At 34.2% G+C, this 19,297-nt stretch overlaps 1 protein-coding gene across 1 annotated transcript; it reads left to right on the plus strand.

Annotated features, from left to right (window-relative positions):
* The first annotated feature begins 150 nt into the window (after nucleotides 1-150).
* LOC123309557 (calcineurin subunit B type 2) lies at nucleotides 151-17,987 on the plus strand. Its single transcript, XM_044892728.1, has 5 exons — nucleotides 151-289; nucleotides 504-543; nucleotides 603-779; nucleotides 9,439-9,560; nucleotides 16,554-17,987. The coding sequence occupies exons 1-5, from the start codon at nucleotides 287-289 to the stop codon at nucleotides 16,722-16,724; spliced, it is 513 nt and encodes a 170-aa protein (XP_044748663.1). The 5' UTR covers nucleotides 151-286; the 3' UTR covers nucleotides 16,725-17,987.
* Nucleotides 17,988-19,297: the final 1,310 nt, after the last annotated feature.

A 19,297-nucleotide genomic window follows, 5' to 3' on the forward strand; every position in this document is an offset into this window, starting at 1 on the left:
TTAAAGTTATGTTGAATTCCTACATAAGTTTTCCATGTCGTAGTCCCTTTTTTAATTTCTTTCGCGCTTCTTTCCTGCTTCATCCTAAGGAGTGTAAAAACAGTTTTCTAGAATGTCCTAAGCCTTTATTTTACGTCGATCTTTTATAGATGGCGTAAACTTATATGTCAGAATTGGCGAAGAAACCAATACATTTTTATCAATTTTTTTTATCAACGACCCCAAATTTCTTGTCAACTAGCTTCGTACATTTGTTTTTGAATATTCACGAGTAGAACAGAAAACCATGGTAAGAATACTCGTGTAATGAATTATTTACTTTGTTATTTCAAGGTATCCACAAAAAACGGTCGATACTTTAGTGTATTACGACTTGTACATAGCCTACTTTCATGGGTCAAGCCCATTGGATTTTCAAATTTAGATTTCAACAATTTTCAATCCTTTAACTTCCAAAGTTGTATTAAACTATCAGTTCCTTTAGTAATTGCCTTATTTTTCAGGGTAATGAAAATTCTCTACCCATGGAGCTTTGCTCAAATTGTAAGTAATAAATAATAATAATTTTTTTGCGTCAACCTCAAGATAAATTTTCATTTCAGTCGATGCTGATGAGATAAGGCGCCTTGGGAAAAGATTCCGAAAGTTGGACTTGGATAATTCGGGTGCCCTGAGCATCGATGAGTTCATGTCTCTCCCCGAGCTACAACAAAACCCTTTGGTACAACGGGTTATTGATATTTTTGACGCTGATGGCAATGGAGAGGTTGATTTCAAAGGTAAAAATGAGCTCATTCCTTTTATTTATGTATATATAATAATTGTCAATAAGTAATCACCCCATTTTTGGGGTGTAACGGCTCAAAATATAACACATTCACTATTGCAAGAAGCAACTACAAATTTGAACAAAGAATCAGTCTTTACTACAAATGCAATACTCAGAACCTAATCTACTCAAGTAAAAAGTGTACCAATTTGTTCCATGCTGATATAGACATAGATGATGTATGCTGAAGATTTGGGGGATTTTGTCATTACTTCCCTAGATATATCAGAAAGAGCAGTAGAAACAGGAAAGAAAAATTCACGTGTTTTTACGTCCTTGGTTTTCGTTCTGTCTGAAATTAAGGCAATAGATGACTTATTGAGATTCACCAAAAAACAATAGATATGAAACTTTCTATTCCAATTTTACACAAAAAATATTTTCTGGTAGTTGATTGGACAGTTTTGTTTGTTTTCCTTTAGAAGGGAGATAAAAAATTTGTATAGTGGTAAACGTTCAGTAATTAAAAGTTTATTCACCATTGCAAAACTAAAGAAACATGGCTGGAAAACTTCTTCCATACCTCACAACTTAAAATGATTGCATTTGCAGGTTGCTGTTATTATTATGTTTCGTAAACACCTGGTATACTAGGTCTCTCAAAAACTGATAAAGGAAGAGAGTAAAAATTTACAAGATGATTCTGCAATAGGTGATCAAAATTTGAAGGCATAGAGAGCACATAATGACAAAAATCTTAATGAAATTTATCTCTAAAGTGTCCCCCAAAGAAGATAGGGCCCTTTAAAAAAATAGTTTTGTCCTATCATCCTAAGTGATATTAAAAAAAAAACATTCTCTAGTTATTGGGTACTAAATAAGATGGAAATCACCTCTAAATTCATATTATCCTCAATTTTTGGGGCACAGAATTGGATAAGAGTCAGGGCCCTATACAAGGCCGACTTTTTTGTGTGTGCCAAAGAATTCATTCAAGGGATGTATAAGAGCAGATACAAAATATCCCTTACTTTTTGTACATAAAAAAGGTACTCCGGTTCGAAGTTGGATAAGATGCATTATTTTCTATTAAAGTCAATTTTAAATTCACAGTAAATTTATTAAATCGCATAGATATTAAGTAAAATAAAAGCTGAAAAATTTCATAATTCAAAATTTTTTCATCATGATAAAATGCTGTTAGCATAGAGCGCCAGTATAAGAAGATCAAAGATGTTTATATAAATGTTGTATTTTGAGACCCTTCGTTAGGGAGCTTGTATCCTTTTTGGGATTTACTTTAGAGAAAAATTTTATCCAGGATTTCATCCTATTTTTAATTGTTCTACATACTCTCAAATTGTGACTATCTATCTCAGAATCACATTGTATATTCTTCAGATTTTTTATTTCTAATTTCAAAATATGTAATCTGTTCTGATTTGAATTGAATAAATTATCTTTTTTGTTTGCTGTTATTTTATCCTACTTTGTCTCACTATGTAATTACCCTGATGTGTTTTGTGAGATATCAATAATTTAATAGATAAATAAATGAAATTTTAGATTGATTGTTTAGGTTACTTTTCTTTTCTCACAATTAAGTTGTACTTGATACCATAGAGACCCAAAAATCTGGGAAGTCTACAAAAGTTTCACTTACTTTTCCCATCTGTGTCGGAAAAATTGAAAATCATTTTCTTCGAGAGATTTTCGTAAACTTAGCCTTTCCGGATAAAGGTCCATATGAATTTTTCCTGCACCCTGACAATGTTTAAAAATTTTTACCGCATGACAAGCTCACATACAATTCAAGTTACAATAATTTGTTGCAATTAATGAATGAATGAATTTTTTTGGAAACAATTAAATAATTTGTGAACGTTGCATCTTTTTTGTTTTCTAGGGACACTCCGTTCGTGACTCATTTTGATTATTTTGTAAACTTTTATGATGGGGTCGTAAATTATTCTTATGGAGAAAGATGTGTACGGACAGGCATTTCAATTAAAACCCATTACGCATTCTTAGACAGCATAGTTCGAATTAAATTGCGAATATAATCGTAGGATCGAAATGGTGGGAATTTATTACAGGAAATATGAATGTTTTCCAACAAAATACCGGTAAACAGGCGCCTCGTTTAGCAGTGAGCCTTTCGCGTTTAGTTCGGCGCTCATTTAATTAGTTTCGGTTTATTTCCTCAGTGAAGTGACGGTAGCGGAAATTAGTTATAACTCGCATTTATATTTCTATACTTTTTCAGTTCTAAATTTAGACTGTTCAGATTCGAAGTGATATTGCTCAAACTTCAAAATGATGCGAACCAACATCGGAATGACTAACACCATAAAATTGAGAAGAAAAACAACATAAAAATGGAAATAATAAACTTTTTCTTATAAGTAAACATACTTAATCCTGCTTTTATCGGGACAAGAAGTGAAAATACAAAAATGTTACCATTATTTAAGGCATTAATTTCTGATGTAAAAAACCGTTTACATATTTTTTGGCGAAATGATTTTTCGTGGCCTCAGAGCAACAGTGAGACAAGTGCAAAAGTTCCGAGAAAATCGAGTTAAAAAATATTCTAATTATTCAAATGTGGATAAGTTTTTTATTAATTGACCTTTTAATCACTAAAGCGGTCCACAGACGAGGGTGAAGGAATATCAACCACCAACCGGCCCACAAACGTTCAACTTTTCTTTTCTTTTTTTGAAACTACTGATTCAAGAATAACGGAAAAAATATAATCTGCGAAACAATTAAAATTGGCCAGAAAGGTCACCAGAATCGGTTTTTTTTTTAATTATCTTCTCTCCTGGGCTTCAAATTGTTTTCGTATTCATTATAAAAGTTGTTGAGCATAACATTTTTTAAAAATTTTGTCCAAAGCAATTTTTTCTACGTTGGAACGGTTTTGAGATATATGGCGTTGAATGTACAGGGTGGGCAAATTTCGATGTTTTAGCACTAAAGCTTTTAAACCAGTGGAGATAGACAAAATCTAATATCCCATTCTCTTTTTCTGAGAAACAAGAGTAGTAGTCATTTTTGTCCACCTTCTTTTGTTTTCGAGTTATAAGCGAAAATTGGAAAAATAGCGATTTCGAAATAAATTTATATCTCCGCTAATACTGATGATAGAGCTCTGAAATTGAAACATTATACAGGCACTTTTTTAAGTAGAACCCAGTGGCGTGCTCGCTTTTTTAGCAGGATTTTTAATTACGAAGCTATGACCCAAAGTTATGTTTTTTTAAAATGGGAACACCAGATTTCTGTGCAATTTTCTGAAAGCTTAATTCTTACTGATTTCAAAAATATATAACATTATATGATTTGTATCAAAATAAACAATACAAATGGTCAATTCTCAATATTTCTAAGGTTTCAACTTTTGATGGGAATAGAAAAATGTAGCATCTTATGATTACCACAGTCTCCTTCTATTAGTCCTTTCATTTCTATGCTTCTTGCTCAATTTCTCCAAGATTCAAATTTTGTGAAAATTGGTGAAAAGTATAGAAAGAAAGAATAGAAAGAATGGCATTGCTGGAAGGAGACTGCTCTTGTTATAGGAAGCTCTATTTTTCTGTGCTCGTCAAAAGTTGAAACCATAGAAATATTAAGAAAAAAGGTTTTTGACCATTTTCTATTATTTCTATTATTACAAACCATATGATGTTATATATTTTTGAAATCAGTAAAAATTCAGCTTTCAAAAAATTGCACAGATTCTGTTCCCATTCAAAAAAAACATAACTTTGGGTCATATATATATATATATATATAAATCTATATCAATAACGGGTTATTGGATGAGAAAGGACTGCAATTATGTGAAACTCATTTATTCATCGTCGACGTTTCGGCTCATGTCTGAGCCTTCTTCAGGACTCTACAAGGTAATAATAATATGTTATAATAAAATGTATAACACATCAACATGAGACTTACTGAATAGTCGAGGTTAAAATTATTTCTAGCATCAAAACAAGTCAACAAGTAGTCAGCAGAAGGCAACATATATCACAACAGGTGAAAAGCCATATGAATAGAATTGTTAGGCACCAAAAGTCAGTATATTCTAAAATCAAATTTCTTAAATTTCAGAAAGAAGTACGAAAATTGCACATATGCAACGTTGGTGGAAACAATACAATTGAGGTTACATCACAGAACACATGATACAATACATGAATAATTCTTTTTCTTTGTATATCAACCAGAATCAACTGACACATCTCGGACAACATTATTATGTCTGTATGTAAATAAAAAGGAATATATATTACTGATATTTTCAATGTCCTTTCTAGAATTCATCACATTTTTGGTTCCTTTAATATGAAACATTTCTAAGAACGATCGCTTGTTTAAATTCCTTTCGAACTCCAATATCTTAGTCGAGTTATAATCCATTACATGTTTGGTTTTTCTACAGTGCTCAGCAAGAGCACAAATTTTTTTGGGATTTTTTATGTCGCTTTTGTGTTGAGTAAGTCTCTTCTTAACTTGTTGGGAGGTTTGGCCTATGTAGCCTAAATTACATGACAAGCATGGAACATGATACACAACTCCCCTCATCTTCATTTTATCAATCCTATCCTTAACAGTAGAATAAAGACCGGCTATACTAAATTGATTCTTTACTGCTATTTTTAAACTAGGTTCCTTTAACAGATTGATCAACTTATGAGTAACATCAGGTATAGCTGGTAAAGATGCATAAGTAATTGGTGTTGAGACTTCGAGTTGAGATCCGTTTCCACCACCTCTTGCATCACCCAAACTTTGTGACATATCACCCGATTGCAATCGTGCAGATGTATTAAAAATTAATTTGCTGCACATTGCTCTAGGATATCCGTTCTTTACAATTAAATCATAAAAGATTTTCAAATTCTTCATTAGGAGAGTTGGATGAGAAATTCTACTGATTCTCTCTTTCATACCAATAATCAGATTAATCTTTTGTTTCAGAGGATGACTTGATAAGAAGTTGATATATCTACCAGAGCTACTGCTCTTTCTGAACCAATCAATCTTTAATTTATTATCACTTGTTCTTATCACTCTTGTGTCAAGAAAGGGAACAGAATTGTTTGTTTCCTCCTCTATTGTGAACTTAATATGCTGATTGAAACTGTTAAAACTATCAAGGACGAACTGGATCTGATATAGATTCATAATAAGAGTTGGAGTTACCGATTTGTGTATGTGTATATATATATATATATATATATATATATGCCGGTTTAAAACGTCTTTCGACGTTGTCCGACGCCTTGCCTCCACCTTTCTCTATTCTCCCAGTCCAAATCTTGTAGATCTCTAGCACTCATGGCCTTAACCACACCCTGTTTCCAATTAGTTTTGGGCCTTCCTCTTTTCCTACGTTCTGCTGGCTGCCAGTTCATAACCTGCTTTGGGAGTCTTGTTTCTGGCATACGTTGTATATGGCCATACCAGGTTAGCTGCGTTTTTTCGATGTCATCCAATATGGTCCCTTCAACACCCATCATGTTTTTTATAGTGTCATTCCTTATCCTATCTCGCCTTGAAATCATCAGTGACCTCCGTATAGCGTCCATTTCAACCGCTTCCAATCTTCTTTTGTATTTATCGGTTAATCTCCAATTCTCAGACCCATACAATAAACTGGACTTCACTAACGTCTCATATATATTGAATTTTCTTCTTTTGGAGATATTTTTATTCCATAGTATGCCATTGAGACAGGATATTGCTTTTTTCGCTGTTGTTATTCTTCTCTCTATTTCCTTGTTGTCCGTTCCAGTCGAGTCGAAAATTACTCCGAGATAGTTGTAGTCCAGGCAGTGAGTTATTATCTTTGGGTCATAACTTCGTAATTAAAAATCCTGCTGAAAAGGCAAGCACGCCACTGGATTCTACTTAAAAAAGTGCCTGTATAATGTTTTAATTTCAGAGCTCTATCATCAGTATTAGCGGAGATATAAATTTATTTCGAAATTGCCATTTTTCAAATTTTCGCTTATAACCCGAAAACAAAAGAAGGTGGCCAAAAATGACTACTACTCTTGTTAGTTTCTCAGAAAAAGAGTACGAGAATGGGGTATCAGATTGTGTGTATCTCCTCTGGTTCAAAAGCTGTAGTGCTAAAACATCGAAATTTGCCCACCCTGTACAGTGCATCTCATTTTGGGCGAGACAGCCAGGTTTCTCGCTTGTTATGATAAGGCCTTGCGGTTTTCACGTTCCTGCCCTACTTTTTTGTGAAACTCAAGTTGGCTTAATCAGATTATGCATAACTGTTTCCGTTTATGAGATACAGGGCGATGTTCGAAATTGATACTTTTCGGACTCCTCCTTTACCTACGAAGTTATTAAAAATAATGCTGAGCTAAAAACTACGTCTGATACAGAATTCTGCGTAGAATCCAGTGGCCTACTCAATTATTTTTTTCGGGGTATGGTTTTGAAGATACGACACAAACCTATATTTTTTTCAATGGAACACCCGGTATTTTATTACCTTGTTGAATTTTATTTTATTTTCCTTCAAAATGATGTGTAACACTACATAGGTACTAGGTAGGATGTTCAGAAATGCTAAAAAACACTAAATCATCACATAATGATGATTTTTTGTTAATGAGCTATAAATTTTCCAAATTTCAATGAGAGGACTAATACTTTTGATCATTAAAAGTAGGAATTCATGGATGATTCAAACATCCTTGTTGTTATTATGACTACTATGCATTTGGGAGCATTGTTTTATCAAGTAGGCATTGGAGAGAAAAAACAAAGATGATCTAGCTGTCATCGCTATGAATTGTTATTCATGCATCAACAGAGAAATTACAAAACCGCTCTTTTATAACATCATTTTTATAACATCAAATGCACTCAGTCGTATTGATAAGGTTTGTTAATTATGTATTAGGGCAAATGGACAGCAATTTGAACAGTTTAATTAGTAAGATATTATGCAATTTTGAATATTGGTATCAATGATTAATATTTTATTGGTATTTCTTTGTATTATGAATTTTTGTATTATTTATGTGCTGGTATTAGGTAGGTACCTACGTTTTGTTTTTCGTGTATTATCTTCGTTTGCTTACTGTCCTATAAATAGAAATCACAAATGAAAATTATCCAATTGATTTTTCTTTTACATGGGAAATGCATGGACCACTAAGGAAAAATTATCATTATGTGATGTTTAAGTGTTTTTAAGCATTTCTGAACATCCCACCTATATGATATTATACATCATTTTAAAGGGAAAAAAATAACGAATTCAACGAAGTAATAAAATACCGAATGTTCCATTGAAAAAATATAGATTTGTGTCATATCTTCAAAACCATACCCCAAAAAAAAAAATAATTGAGTACGCCACTGGATTTTACACAGAATGCTATATTAGACGCAGCTTTTAGCTCAGCATTATTTTTAATAACATCGGATATAAAGGAGAGGTGCGAAAAGTATTAATTTCGAACATCGCCCTGTATCTGATGAACGGAAATAGTTATGCAGATTAAGAAACCTCCCCCTGATTAGTGTCAGATTAATGGGTCATTAACCATCTGTATGAAAAACTAACACGCTCGAGTATGTACAAGATTTTGTTCGCATTTTCGAAGTTACGTCCAAACTGTCAGTCCCTTGAAAAGAAACTTCCTTTGGGTCCAATTAACATATCCTCTAAGAATCTGACACGCTCGAAAAAAATTTTATTTCACCATTTTCACCTCTTACGTACGGCCAGTCCCACCAGGGAAACTGTCTGATTAACAGGAATTCATTATCAGAACACTTAGGCATATACAGTATCTCAATCTGACACGCTCGAGTATGTACACCAGACGATTTTTTTTACATCTTTGAAAACCTGCAGACGCTTTCCCCACTGCTGCAAGTGCATACATTATAGAACTTCTTTTTCCCGATTTAGCATCGTCGGCTTTCCAACTAAAAAATTAATCGGCTGTTACAGCGATTCATTTGAATTATAATTTCCCGGTATTTTTTGGTCATAGTTTGTATATAGGGTGAGTCTTCGACTCGTACATATATTTCAACAGAAGATTCTTCAAGTCAAAAGAAGCACTTTTTCCCTTCAAAATTTGTTGTTATTATTCTGCAGGGAATTTTTCCAGAGATGACTCAGCCCATTATGAAAACTTGAAATGGCTATACCTGTATTTTTAGCAAGGCCGAATCAGAAAAAAATTTTAAAATAAGAAAAGTGTTTCTTTTGATCTCAGGAATCTACCGTTAAAATATACCTACCTATGTCAAGTCAAATACTCACCGTCCATAAGTAATGAAAACTTCGATAAACGCAGACAGACGCTTGTTCGTAAACGTTGTCCGTTCCGCCAGCTATATGCTAAATTAGCTCGTTGGGTTCCGCGCCGTGGCAAGAAGGCGAATTCAAAAATAGCCGCCTAGACAAACCGACTTACTGGTCCGAAAATAACCTGGAAACTCTATTGTAGCGGTGTTTGTTGTGGTTTCGCAGGTTCAATCGACACCATGAGTGAATGTAAGGAAAATATTTATGCCGAAAATTATAAACAGCCGAAAATCGGCCACGCCGTCCTGACGTTTTAACGCCCTGCCTGCGGGGTTGGTTCTGATTGTGCTGTGTCTTGTTGCAGAGTTCATTCAGGGGGTCTCCCAGTTCAGCGTGAAGGGGGACAAGCTGTCCAAGCTAAGGTTCGCCTTCCGCATCTACGACATGGACAACGACGGCTTCATCTCCAACGGTGAACTGTTCCAGGTTGGTATTGAAATTTATTTCTTATTGGCTATTAAAATCCAAAAATTTCCGTCTATTTCTTGATAAAAATCCATTATCAGACTCATGATTTTTACAAAACTGTGCATTATAGACCCATAAACTTTTGCTGCATGAGAACTAAGACATTCTAACTTGATTCCACTATACTCAGTTGATTTTTTCTACAATCTAATTGAAATTTAATCATCAATAATTTGCTTTTCATGTATTTTTACGTTAAATATGGCGCTTCAAGTTTCGAATTTGAAACTTAGAAGTTACTAGTTACTTTCCAAATTGTTTTGACACTTTCGGTTACACAGGAAGTGGATTTTAAGTACGTCATAACCCTCCCATGCTTTTTTTAGATCTGCATTTTAATCAGAAAACGTCACTTATCTATTTCCACAAAAGTGATTTGTTTTTGTCCTTATCCCACAAAATGTTCCGCAAGTAATTATCATAGGGCAATAGAAATGCAACCTAAGTATGTGTTCACAATGACTTATTTATCTATAAACCGATGAATGCAACTTCTGGAAATAATTTAATAGTGCCTCCCTAAATGAAATTTTTTACCTTGTTTTTGTTTTATTATTCCTGATAATGAACTTTTGCCATCGAGTTCGAAAAATAAACGATTAAAACATCTTCTCAAAGTTTACACTGGTTCATTATTATCTAAATCTGTGTATGTTTACATTTACATTTCACGTTTGTGTTAATGTATTCGGTGGTTATTCCAATTGAACACGAAATATATGCATCTAAATTCAGGGTATAAATGTGCACTGCACTACACTGCACTGGGATCCGTGCAGTTGAGAATAGAAGGTCACAACCGGAGTGTTTAAAAATAACCCATGGAAGGAAGATTAGGTCCATAAAATGAACTTAGGGTAGGTTCATACAGCGTTACTAAGAACTAAGACCTAAGAAAATTACCAATCTATTGGGTTGACAGGAAAGTAATTTCTGTTTGCACCAGTATGCAGCGTTTTGCTTGACTCGTTACTTTTTTGTGAATATTATAATTTGTTTCTTTTGAAATGTATTAGTCGATACCTTAAAGTTGTTATAAAAACAGACTCTCAGTTTTCATGAAGTGCAAAAATAAGCATTTTCGGCACATTTTACTTTTTTATTTTCATAAAGGCAGTAAAGATGCTGAGGTTCGCAAAGATGGGTGACGTTTGTAATGTTGATTGTTCAACAGAACGAACTTATCAGAATCGGTATAAAAAATTTCCATCTGTAGATGCAAAGCCGTAGAAAAAATATTGTAGATATGTAATAAGTTTCAAAAGTTCTTTTACGGGACTCGCAGGATTCTTACTCGTCTCGTAAAATATCACTTTCGGAACTTGTTACGTAATACACTCACTGGCATATTATCGATCCACTCGATAAATTGATAAAGTTTGTTCATTGATAAATTTGTTATTTCAACTCCGATTTGATTTATTCAATTAATAATAAAGAAATCACAAGGTGCTTTCAAAGTTAGATAAACAAAAAGTTACATTACTTTTTACTCAGTATGAAATGACGTTCTCCTAATTTTTTTTGAAATTCAAAACTTGTGATAGATTTTATATGAACTTACCAACAATTAAAAAAAATTAATTAAATAGTACTTGAAATGACAAATTTATCAATGAACAAACTTCATCATTTTATTTTGAGACAATGTGGTTCCTCTGTTTACTATATTTTTGTAATTTGTCGATAACTTCATTTCATTCTGCACAACACTCCCTTAAAAGTCAATGTAGTTGGATGGCGGCGAATAATTTTACAGTGCTACACGTTTTTACGACGAACAGAGTGTAAGTGCAGCAATGAAATTCATCGAACATACTACATATTACACTTACACTCTTTGAGTGTGGTTTGAATATGTCTTATCTTCTAACTGCTTCCATTCCGGATGAAAATAAAAAACACTTTCTTCATTATGAACTCACACTTTCGATTGATACGATTTGTTTTATTTTTCAACCCCCAAATCGAGTCGATCTGAACGAGAGAGCTGAAAGAACACAGGATTTTTCCCAAAATACGAACTGAAAATTCCATCAAAAAAACTAACATAATAGGAGGGAAACCATAGAAGGAAATTTGAGATTTACTAGTGGGTAAAGGATAGATACCTTGGGCCTATACTGAAAATCCGTATAGGTCAGCGAGTGTAACATACTCGAAAGTTTCCCATTTGGTTAATTATATGTTGAAAAGTGAATTTAATTTGTATTTCACCCATTACACCAATTACCGAATCAATCACTCATTCTAGATAAAATTGAAATTATTATATTTTGTTCGAGACTTCCCACAAATGGACTATCATCACCATATCCACCACCAATTCCTATATCTGATATCTTTCTCAGAAAATTCTATCTGCTTACCGTACGTAGGTACGTCAAGTACGTGTAGTATTTAAGTGACCTCTCACTATTAGTGAAGTATAGCTAAAGGCGAATTTTGGCGCTAGTGGTTGTAGTTGAACTGGAACACACAGTACTCCGCCGACTAGTGCCACGAGCACCACGGAATTCTCAATAATGGAGACGACACTTCAAAGAATAGGGAATATTTTAAGCACTTAAAAATGAAAAATAAAAATTGGTATTTTAGTTTAAAGCGTTTTGTGAGAATTGCACAACCTGGCAACATCGACTGAAATATGTCTTGATAATAAGGGACAACAAATGCATTATCTTGATGAGATAGACAAAGATGGCTCTCTATGAAGTCTGCGACGAACGAGGAAGGTCGTAAAATTTTATGGGATTTTTATGGCCGGTTGCAGCACAGCCCTCTTAAACACAGAGCCATGAACACTATGTCGCAACACCGCAAATAGCTTGGTGCGGAAGGCCGCAGTTAGTGCGCTATAGGAGCGCGATTTTCGAATACATTTCAATTAGTACTCTAAAAATCGACATGGGATGTCTCAAATTTAATAAAATATCTATAAGACACTATCCTAAGCCATACTTGGTCAAAGAATTGGATTGACTGATCATATTATGATTCGAGAACCAGTTAATGAAAATAATTTGATCTTTATAATAGCACCAAGAATGAATGAAAAATACAATTATTGTGGCAATATTCCATATTTTAAACCCTATTTATCGTTCATCAAGAACCAACAAAAAGGTGTGGTGTCATGTCTTCCCACAAAATTGTGTAAATGAACTCATGAGTCCAAATATTATAAATGAGTTAACAGTTAAGGAGGTTTGAGCAAAAACTGAGAAGAACTGTACGTTGAATAAATTTTCTCACAAAAAAAAACAAAACTGAAATAGAATTGTCCATACCAATATTTGACTCAAAATATAAATATGAAATTCAAATTCCTACATAAATAATCACAATCGACAGAGGTGAATCTTGAAGAACTATCGTATTCCCATTTTATCCAATTCTCTATTTTTTAGGTAATCTCAATAAATTATCCCGATCGAGAACTGTTGCTTTCTTTTTTCTAGAGAGTTGGAAAGGATTTGATAGTTTATATTTTTCACATGATTATTCAATTGAATATGTAAACAAAAGTTGAGCGAAGTGGATACAAAACACTTTTTCAAATCACTTTCACAACTGCAAGTCCGTGAAAAATCACCAATATTAAATTCTAATTCAATACTACGACTTTTAATTCTACCAAGTCTGTTTTTGATATGTAGCAAGAAAAATTTGGATACATTTGATGACTTTTTCAAAAACTCCACATTCTTTCAATTGTGGACATTTCTTTGGCATAGATAAATGTTTCAGTGGTGACTGTCTCGAAATGCTATCAGCTTATAATATTAAATTTGATAAAATTTCACAATTCACAATATCGTTAGTACGTTAGTATCAAAATGATTTTCGCAAACTGCACTGTATGTATGTATTTATTTATTTTGGAATTTTTGGAGAAGGAAAATATACTAACATAATCATTTTCTGAAGATTTATTATAGCCTTGCTGCTAGATTTACAACATTTATTAGGTATGATACGAAATAGATCCTACAAGCAAAATCGAGTTCAAAAACGTTAGGTACTTTACCAAACGACAGTTCACTTCATTTCTTTTCAATCTTTTTATCAAACAATTCACTTCACTCATAGAATTTTTTACTCAGCATACAATTCACTTCACTCATAGCCTTTTTTTCTCCTTCAGCACACAATTCACAGCACTTTCAAGCACTAAAAACAAAAAACCAAAAACTACACATAACCTACAAACAACACGACGCCGGCAAGCACGATACGAGAACTAAAAATTTTAGGCCTTTCCCTGTGTTGCCAAACTTCCCCTCATCACGGCTATGTGTTAAGAGGGCTGTGGTTGCAGTAAGCACGCACCTATAGATCAACAGCTGTTATTTTATAAACAAGCTGATCGGACATTGTTCTTTTCATTGTCTTGTCTGCGCTGTTGCCAAATCGTAAACTTCGCACAAAGCGATTTAAATTTTAAAACCCCATATTTGAAGGATGATTTCGAATAGTTTCCGCGGTGAATTTGAAGAAATCATGAATGAAACTCATAATTATTCAGTTTAAACTTGCATATGCAGTGATAACCATAATTGAGGAGAATTCTCCATTGTCATTCCATTAACGCTAGCTTGTCATGAACCAGTGCCCGTGGCACTTGTGGCGAAGTACTGTGTGCTCCAGTTAATTTATTTCCTGACCGAATGAGGTCTTGCGAGCGAACTCTTAAGCTCTCCCGCAGTCTCTTGACGAATAGTTGACTTTCGTTGACTGCAGGCAGTGGTTATGTCTGGGAGTCATGGATGGGTGTAGGATTCTACAGAGAAAGTGAGGCTTGGTTCAGTCTTGGTGGGACAGGTAGTGTGTCGTGATGACAATTGGAAATATTCCTCAGAGCGGCGCCCCGGTTTCGCCTCAAGACCCACCCTCCGGTTGAAATGTTTATCCCTACACTGTACTAATGAGGGACAATAATCCCGAAACCGGTCTACAGTTTGTGATTAGATGTTTCAGCCTCTCTGGGAATTCCTGCGCTGATTCATAAGTAGCTCGCATTAATAGAACGACAATTCCTTGAGTTGCCGTAGATTATTGAGATTATATTGTAGTAATTGTAGTTGCAATGAATATAGGACCAAATAGTATTTTTGACAGGGACCGTTGATGTTATGTGTGAGATTCACCAAGTTTTGAAAATATAAAAATTGATTCAAAGACGTTACTTATAAATAAAAACCAATTTTTTTACAAGACAGAAATGAAATATCATGTTAGTCACAAATATGAATTACGAATTTCGAGATGGTTACACGGATATCAAATTAATAAGCGCCCCTTTAGATAGTGGAAGAGTAATTATTCAATTTAAAACCATTTCTATATAAAACAAACTCACAAATATAAACAGGTAATTTAAAAGGCACAATTTATAAATGCACTTACATGTGCAATGAAGCTAAAGTATTGGCGAATCCAAAAATCTAAACGCCGCCTAGCGGCCAAATCACTAACCTAGAAAGTGAGTAATAACTTGAGTTTAACTTCTTTGGGTTAGATATTTTCATTACATATTCGGTTACCAGTGAACTATATTCACAAAATTTTTTGGATGTCTGACTAGAAAAATAGGTATTAAAATAATTTAGCGAGTATTTATATCAGTGTCATTCAGTTGAGAAACTATTTACCAATTTTCACTATAATTTTAGGTTAGGAGATATCTTTGTTCTAGATGAATTTTCTAGTGTTGGGACGATTAAGAAAGGCAATGCGAATTTTCATTTCCATGATATCAATAGTGCCGAGAAACCTGAGCAGAAGAAAGTATATGAGATTAAATTTCTAACATAACTGAAGTTGTACATGCATTACTGGACTTGCAATCTTCAAGAGATGATATGTTGGGAACATTTCAAATGAAAAGTAGTGATTTGACTTGGAATTTTGCAAGCAGTTGAAAGTGATCAATAATTAAACCGTTCGACAAGAATTTCAAATTTCGTTAATGAAATTACAACTGTAGAATTAATTTTCAGGCGGTCTTGTTGAGTTGGTTGTAATTGCTGGAAAATAATTTCTGTGTTGGCATTTTGAACTGCATAATATGTTTTCATCCAAATAAATTATCTCAAATATTTACATTCATTTATTTCCACAAATTACATAATTCATGTGAGTGTGATGATAGAATGAAATCTTCTGGATATAAGTTCTTGTAAAATCTTCATCAAACGACACCAACATGTTCAGGAAAGTTCTGGAGGAACCCGAGCACAATCAATAATCCCATAATTATTCACTACCTTTACAAATATCTCTATAATCGAATAAAATCTACGATAACATTGCTTTCACAATAGAGTTTTCACGATGATTACTCATCTTCCGCCATGTTTGTTGACAAGTCGCAGCGCCCTCATCGTTAGTTGGATTCGCCAATATAAATATTAAAAGATATCTGTGAATTTATATTCGGACTTGTAAGATGTTCACTGATAAGGACACATAAGCATTGGCCGCCCTTGGCTATGTAGAATGTTGAATTCAGTCAAATAATTGTCACTCACTTTGAAGTTGTCACGATTGGCCGGCCTAGGTCCGGGCCTTCTTAGCATGAAGGCAAATCCATAAGCCAGTATTTGCAGGGTTAAGCAGAGTCTCCTATTGAGTTCTGCATTCCATAATAGTATTAATCTACATGTTGAACAATATTTTGATAAAGGGTTATTTTCCCTTATTGTCCTTGCAATAATGGAACAAATCAGTCAGAATGGACAGTTAACACCTGCCAACAAATTTAATTCGTAACTATGAGGTCAAAATTAAGTGTCACTTAAATAGGCTTAGGTGTCCCTTACGGTTTGTTGGTGAAAACTTGCACCGGACCATTTTCAGCACAACATTCGAAAATAATAGACATCTCGCAAAATGATACATAATTAAATATTTTTCGATGACGTGCATTTTCATGAAAAAATGTTCAAGGTTCTGAAAATGATGGTGGGCAATAACCTGAAGGACACCCAGCTTCAACAAATCGTGGACAAGACCATCCTGTTCGCCGACAAAGACGAAGATGGCAAGATTTCCTTTGAGGAATTTTGCAACGTCGTCGGGAACACCGACGTCCACAAGAAAATGGTAGTAGACGTTTAAATTGGCCCTTAGGGCCAAAGCCGGGACTTCGTAATGGAACACCGGCTTGACATGACCACCCTTAAGTAGCAATTGTAGTTTCTCCTGTAGAAAATTTCGTTTCATAACATACACTTAAAATTAAATGAATTCGCAAGTAGTAGTAAATTATTTACTTTGCATTGAATGTTAGCGTCATATATATTTAAAGTATATTGTTAAGGCATTTTGGAAATGACATCTGATGATACTTATTTAATGTTGCAGAAACGAAGTGCATACACAGTACACTCCACATGTAATAAGAATAGATTTCTGATTCAAAAATTGAAATGTCAATTAGTTTCAGAAAGTAATTATTGTAAGAAAATGACCATTTGGAATTAAGTACATTTTAAACCTGAAATTTTAAGACAAATATCCAATTTTAGGTGTTACTTATTTCATGGAATTTTGCAATATATGACATGTTACGATCACCTATGTTAGAAAAGTAGAGAGTTGATTGAATAGAAACTAATAATATACGTCATTCACAAATTTAAAAGCTTCGAATGAACACTAACATATAACATAGTATTTTTAAAATTCTTCATTATAAGAGTTGAAGAATTAGGCTTATAACGTGTGGAAATTTGTTTAAAAAATCTGAAAAAAGAAATGAAAAAAAAAATACAAGCTATCGTTAATTCTACCGCAGAACTTGTGCAATCGTGCTTGTTTCTTGTTATTGAAAATATTTTTTAAATAATTTAAATCTATATAAGATACACTAGTTGTTCTTTATACCTTATCTTGTTGTTGTGTGTAATGTATTGAATTTATAGTTGGTGAAATAATGTTTTAGAGATAAATAAGCTTTCCAAAGTACTTAAGCCATGGTGTGCTAATTTTACATGCTTAAGCAGTCACATGGCTTCCAGGCAAGGTGGTTCTAGTGCACAACTGCGTTTCCTATTAGCCATGTTTACGTCGGTTTCACAACCAAAGTTTGAACCCTATGGGGTAACAGATATTGTCAGACTCTACCTGCTACCCCTCCGGTTAGAATTTGGCTCGCGATTCTTGAAATTCGCTGATAGTTCTCCAACGGGGAATAAACACTGAATTTTTTAACGTCTCACACTATTGTTTAACACTACAATTAGTGCATGTATGATGAATATTTCAATGGAAAGTTGTTATCCCATATTGTAAAATATGCTAATCTGTTTGTGTTGTGTATTAGCTCTAGTTGTTTTGTTGTTCAGGGATTTATGTTCAATAAAATTATTTCACCTCTCATTTTTATTATTTAACTGTGTCTGCCTGCTTCACAGGATGAATCTCCTTTACTCCACTTTACTTTTTTCATTTTAGACTATTCAACTTTATTTCACTTCATCATCTCTCCACTTCAGTCCTCTCTTCTCCTCTTGACTCTACTTTACTCCACGAAGTTGGTCGTCCCTAAATAACTGTAATCTTGTCTGGTAGTCCCGTCGAGAATGAGAAGAAAATGATAACTATTCTCGTTGTCCATCTCTGAACAGACTCAAGGATCTTCGAATCGGGTTTCAGAGCGACCCACTATACTGGACCCGTATACTCCAAAATTGGCCTCACATGTCTTGTATACAATAGTACAATAGGGTATACAATAGTTTCGCAGTTTGGATACTGAAGCCTCCAAAACAACGCTAAACAAGGTAGGTGAATTTCTTGGCTCTTCTGCAACTATCCGTAATAATGTACGCCGACCAGTCAAGATCGGAGTTAGACCACGCCAAGATTTCGGTGACTGTGGACCATAGTAAGAGGTTGTACAGCTAGCGTGCTCATACAGAATCTCAAGAATATTTCTGCCATTGTGTAGTACGCATCATTTATCGATGTTTAGGGGTAACAAAACCAATCCTCAGCCCCCTCTGTATAATTATGTCACGGCCTTCTAAAGGGGGTTTAGAAGGCCGTGTATGTCCGCCTGTAGCTAGTTAGAGGCGACTGAACAGTTGTATCTTACCATCATCATCAAATAGAAGACACACCTAGAACTAATGTCAGTACTTTCGAAAAATAACGTCCGGTTTCATAATCAAACCTAAAGTCGCTTTAGTTTTAAAGCTTCCTTTAACCCTTCTAAAAATGATACCAAGGAAAGCTTAAAGTGACTTCAAATTTGACTATGAAGCTGGACGTAACAGTAGAATAGTTGCGATACCAAGTGAAACAAAAAAATAATGAAAAATTTTCTACTAAAAGATTTTCAAAATGTTGTCCATTATTTTGTGGATATAAATAAAACCTATTGACAATTCTTCTACATCTCGGGGTTGTGTTTCATACACAACCGAATGTCCGGAGGGGAAACACTTGCTCTGAGCAACATAGCTATGTTGCTCTGATGAGGCCAAATGAGGCCGAAACCATGGTCAGCATCTGCTTTTCTTCGGTGGAGCGTACTCCATTTGGGGGCCTTGACGATGACAAATTGGCTAGCTCAATTCAGATCGTAACACTTGTCGATATTCATATCGTCGGGTGGTATGCATCTGAATTTATCCTCATTATTTTATTCATTGCCTCCCTGTTAGGCGTGATCACATTCTTCATTA

This window comes from Coccinella septempunctata, chromosome 3 (assembly GCF_907165205.1).
Source record: "Coccinella septempunctata chromosome 3, icCocSept1.1, whole genome shotgun sequence".
NCBI classification, from domain to species: Eukaryota; Metazoa; Arthropoda; class Insecta; order Coleoptera; family Coccinellidae; genus Coccinella; species Coccinella septempunctata.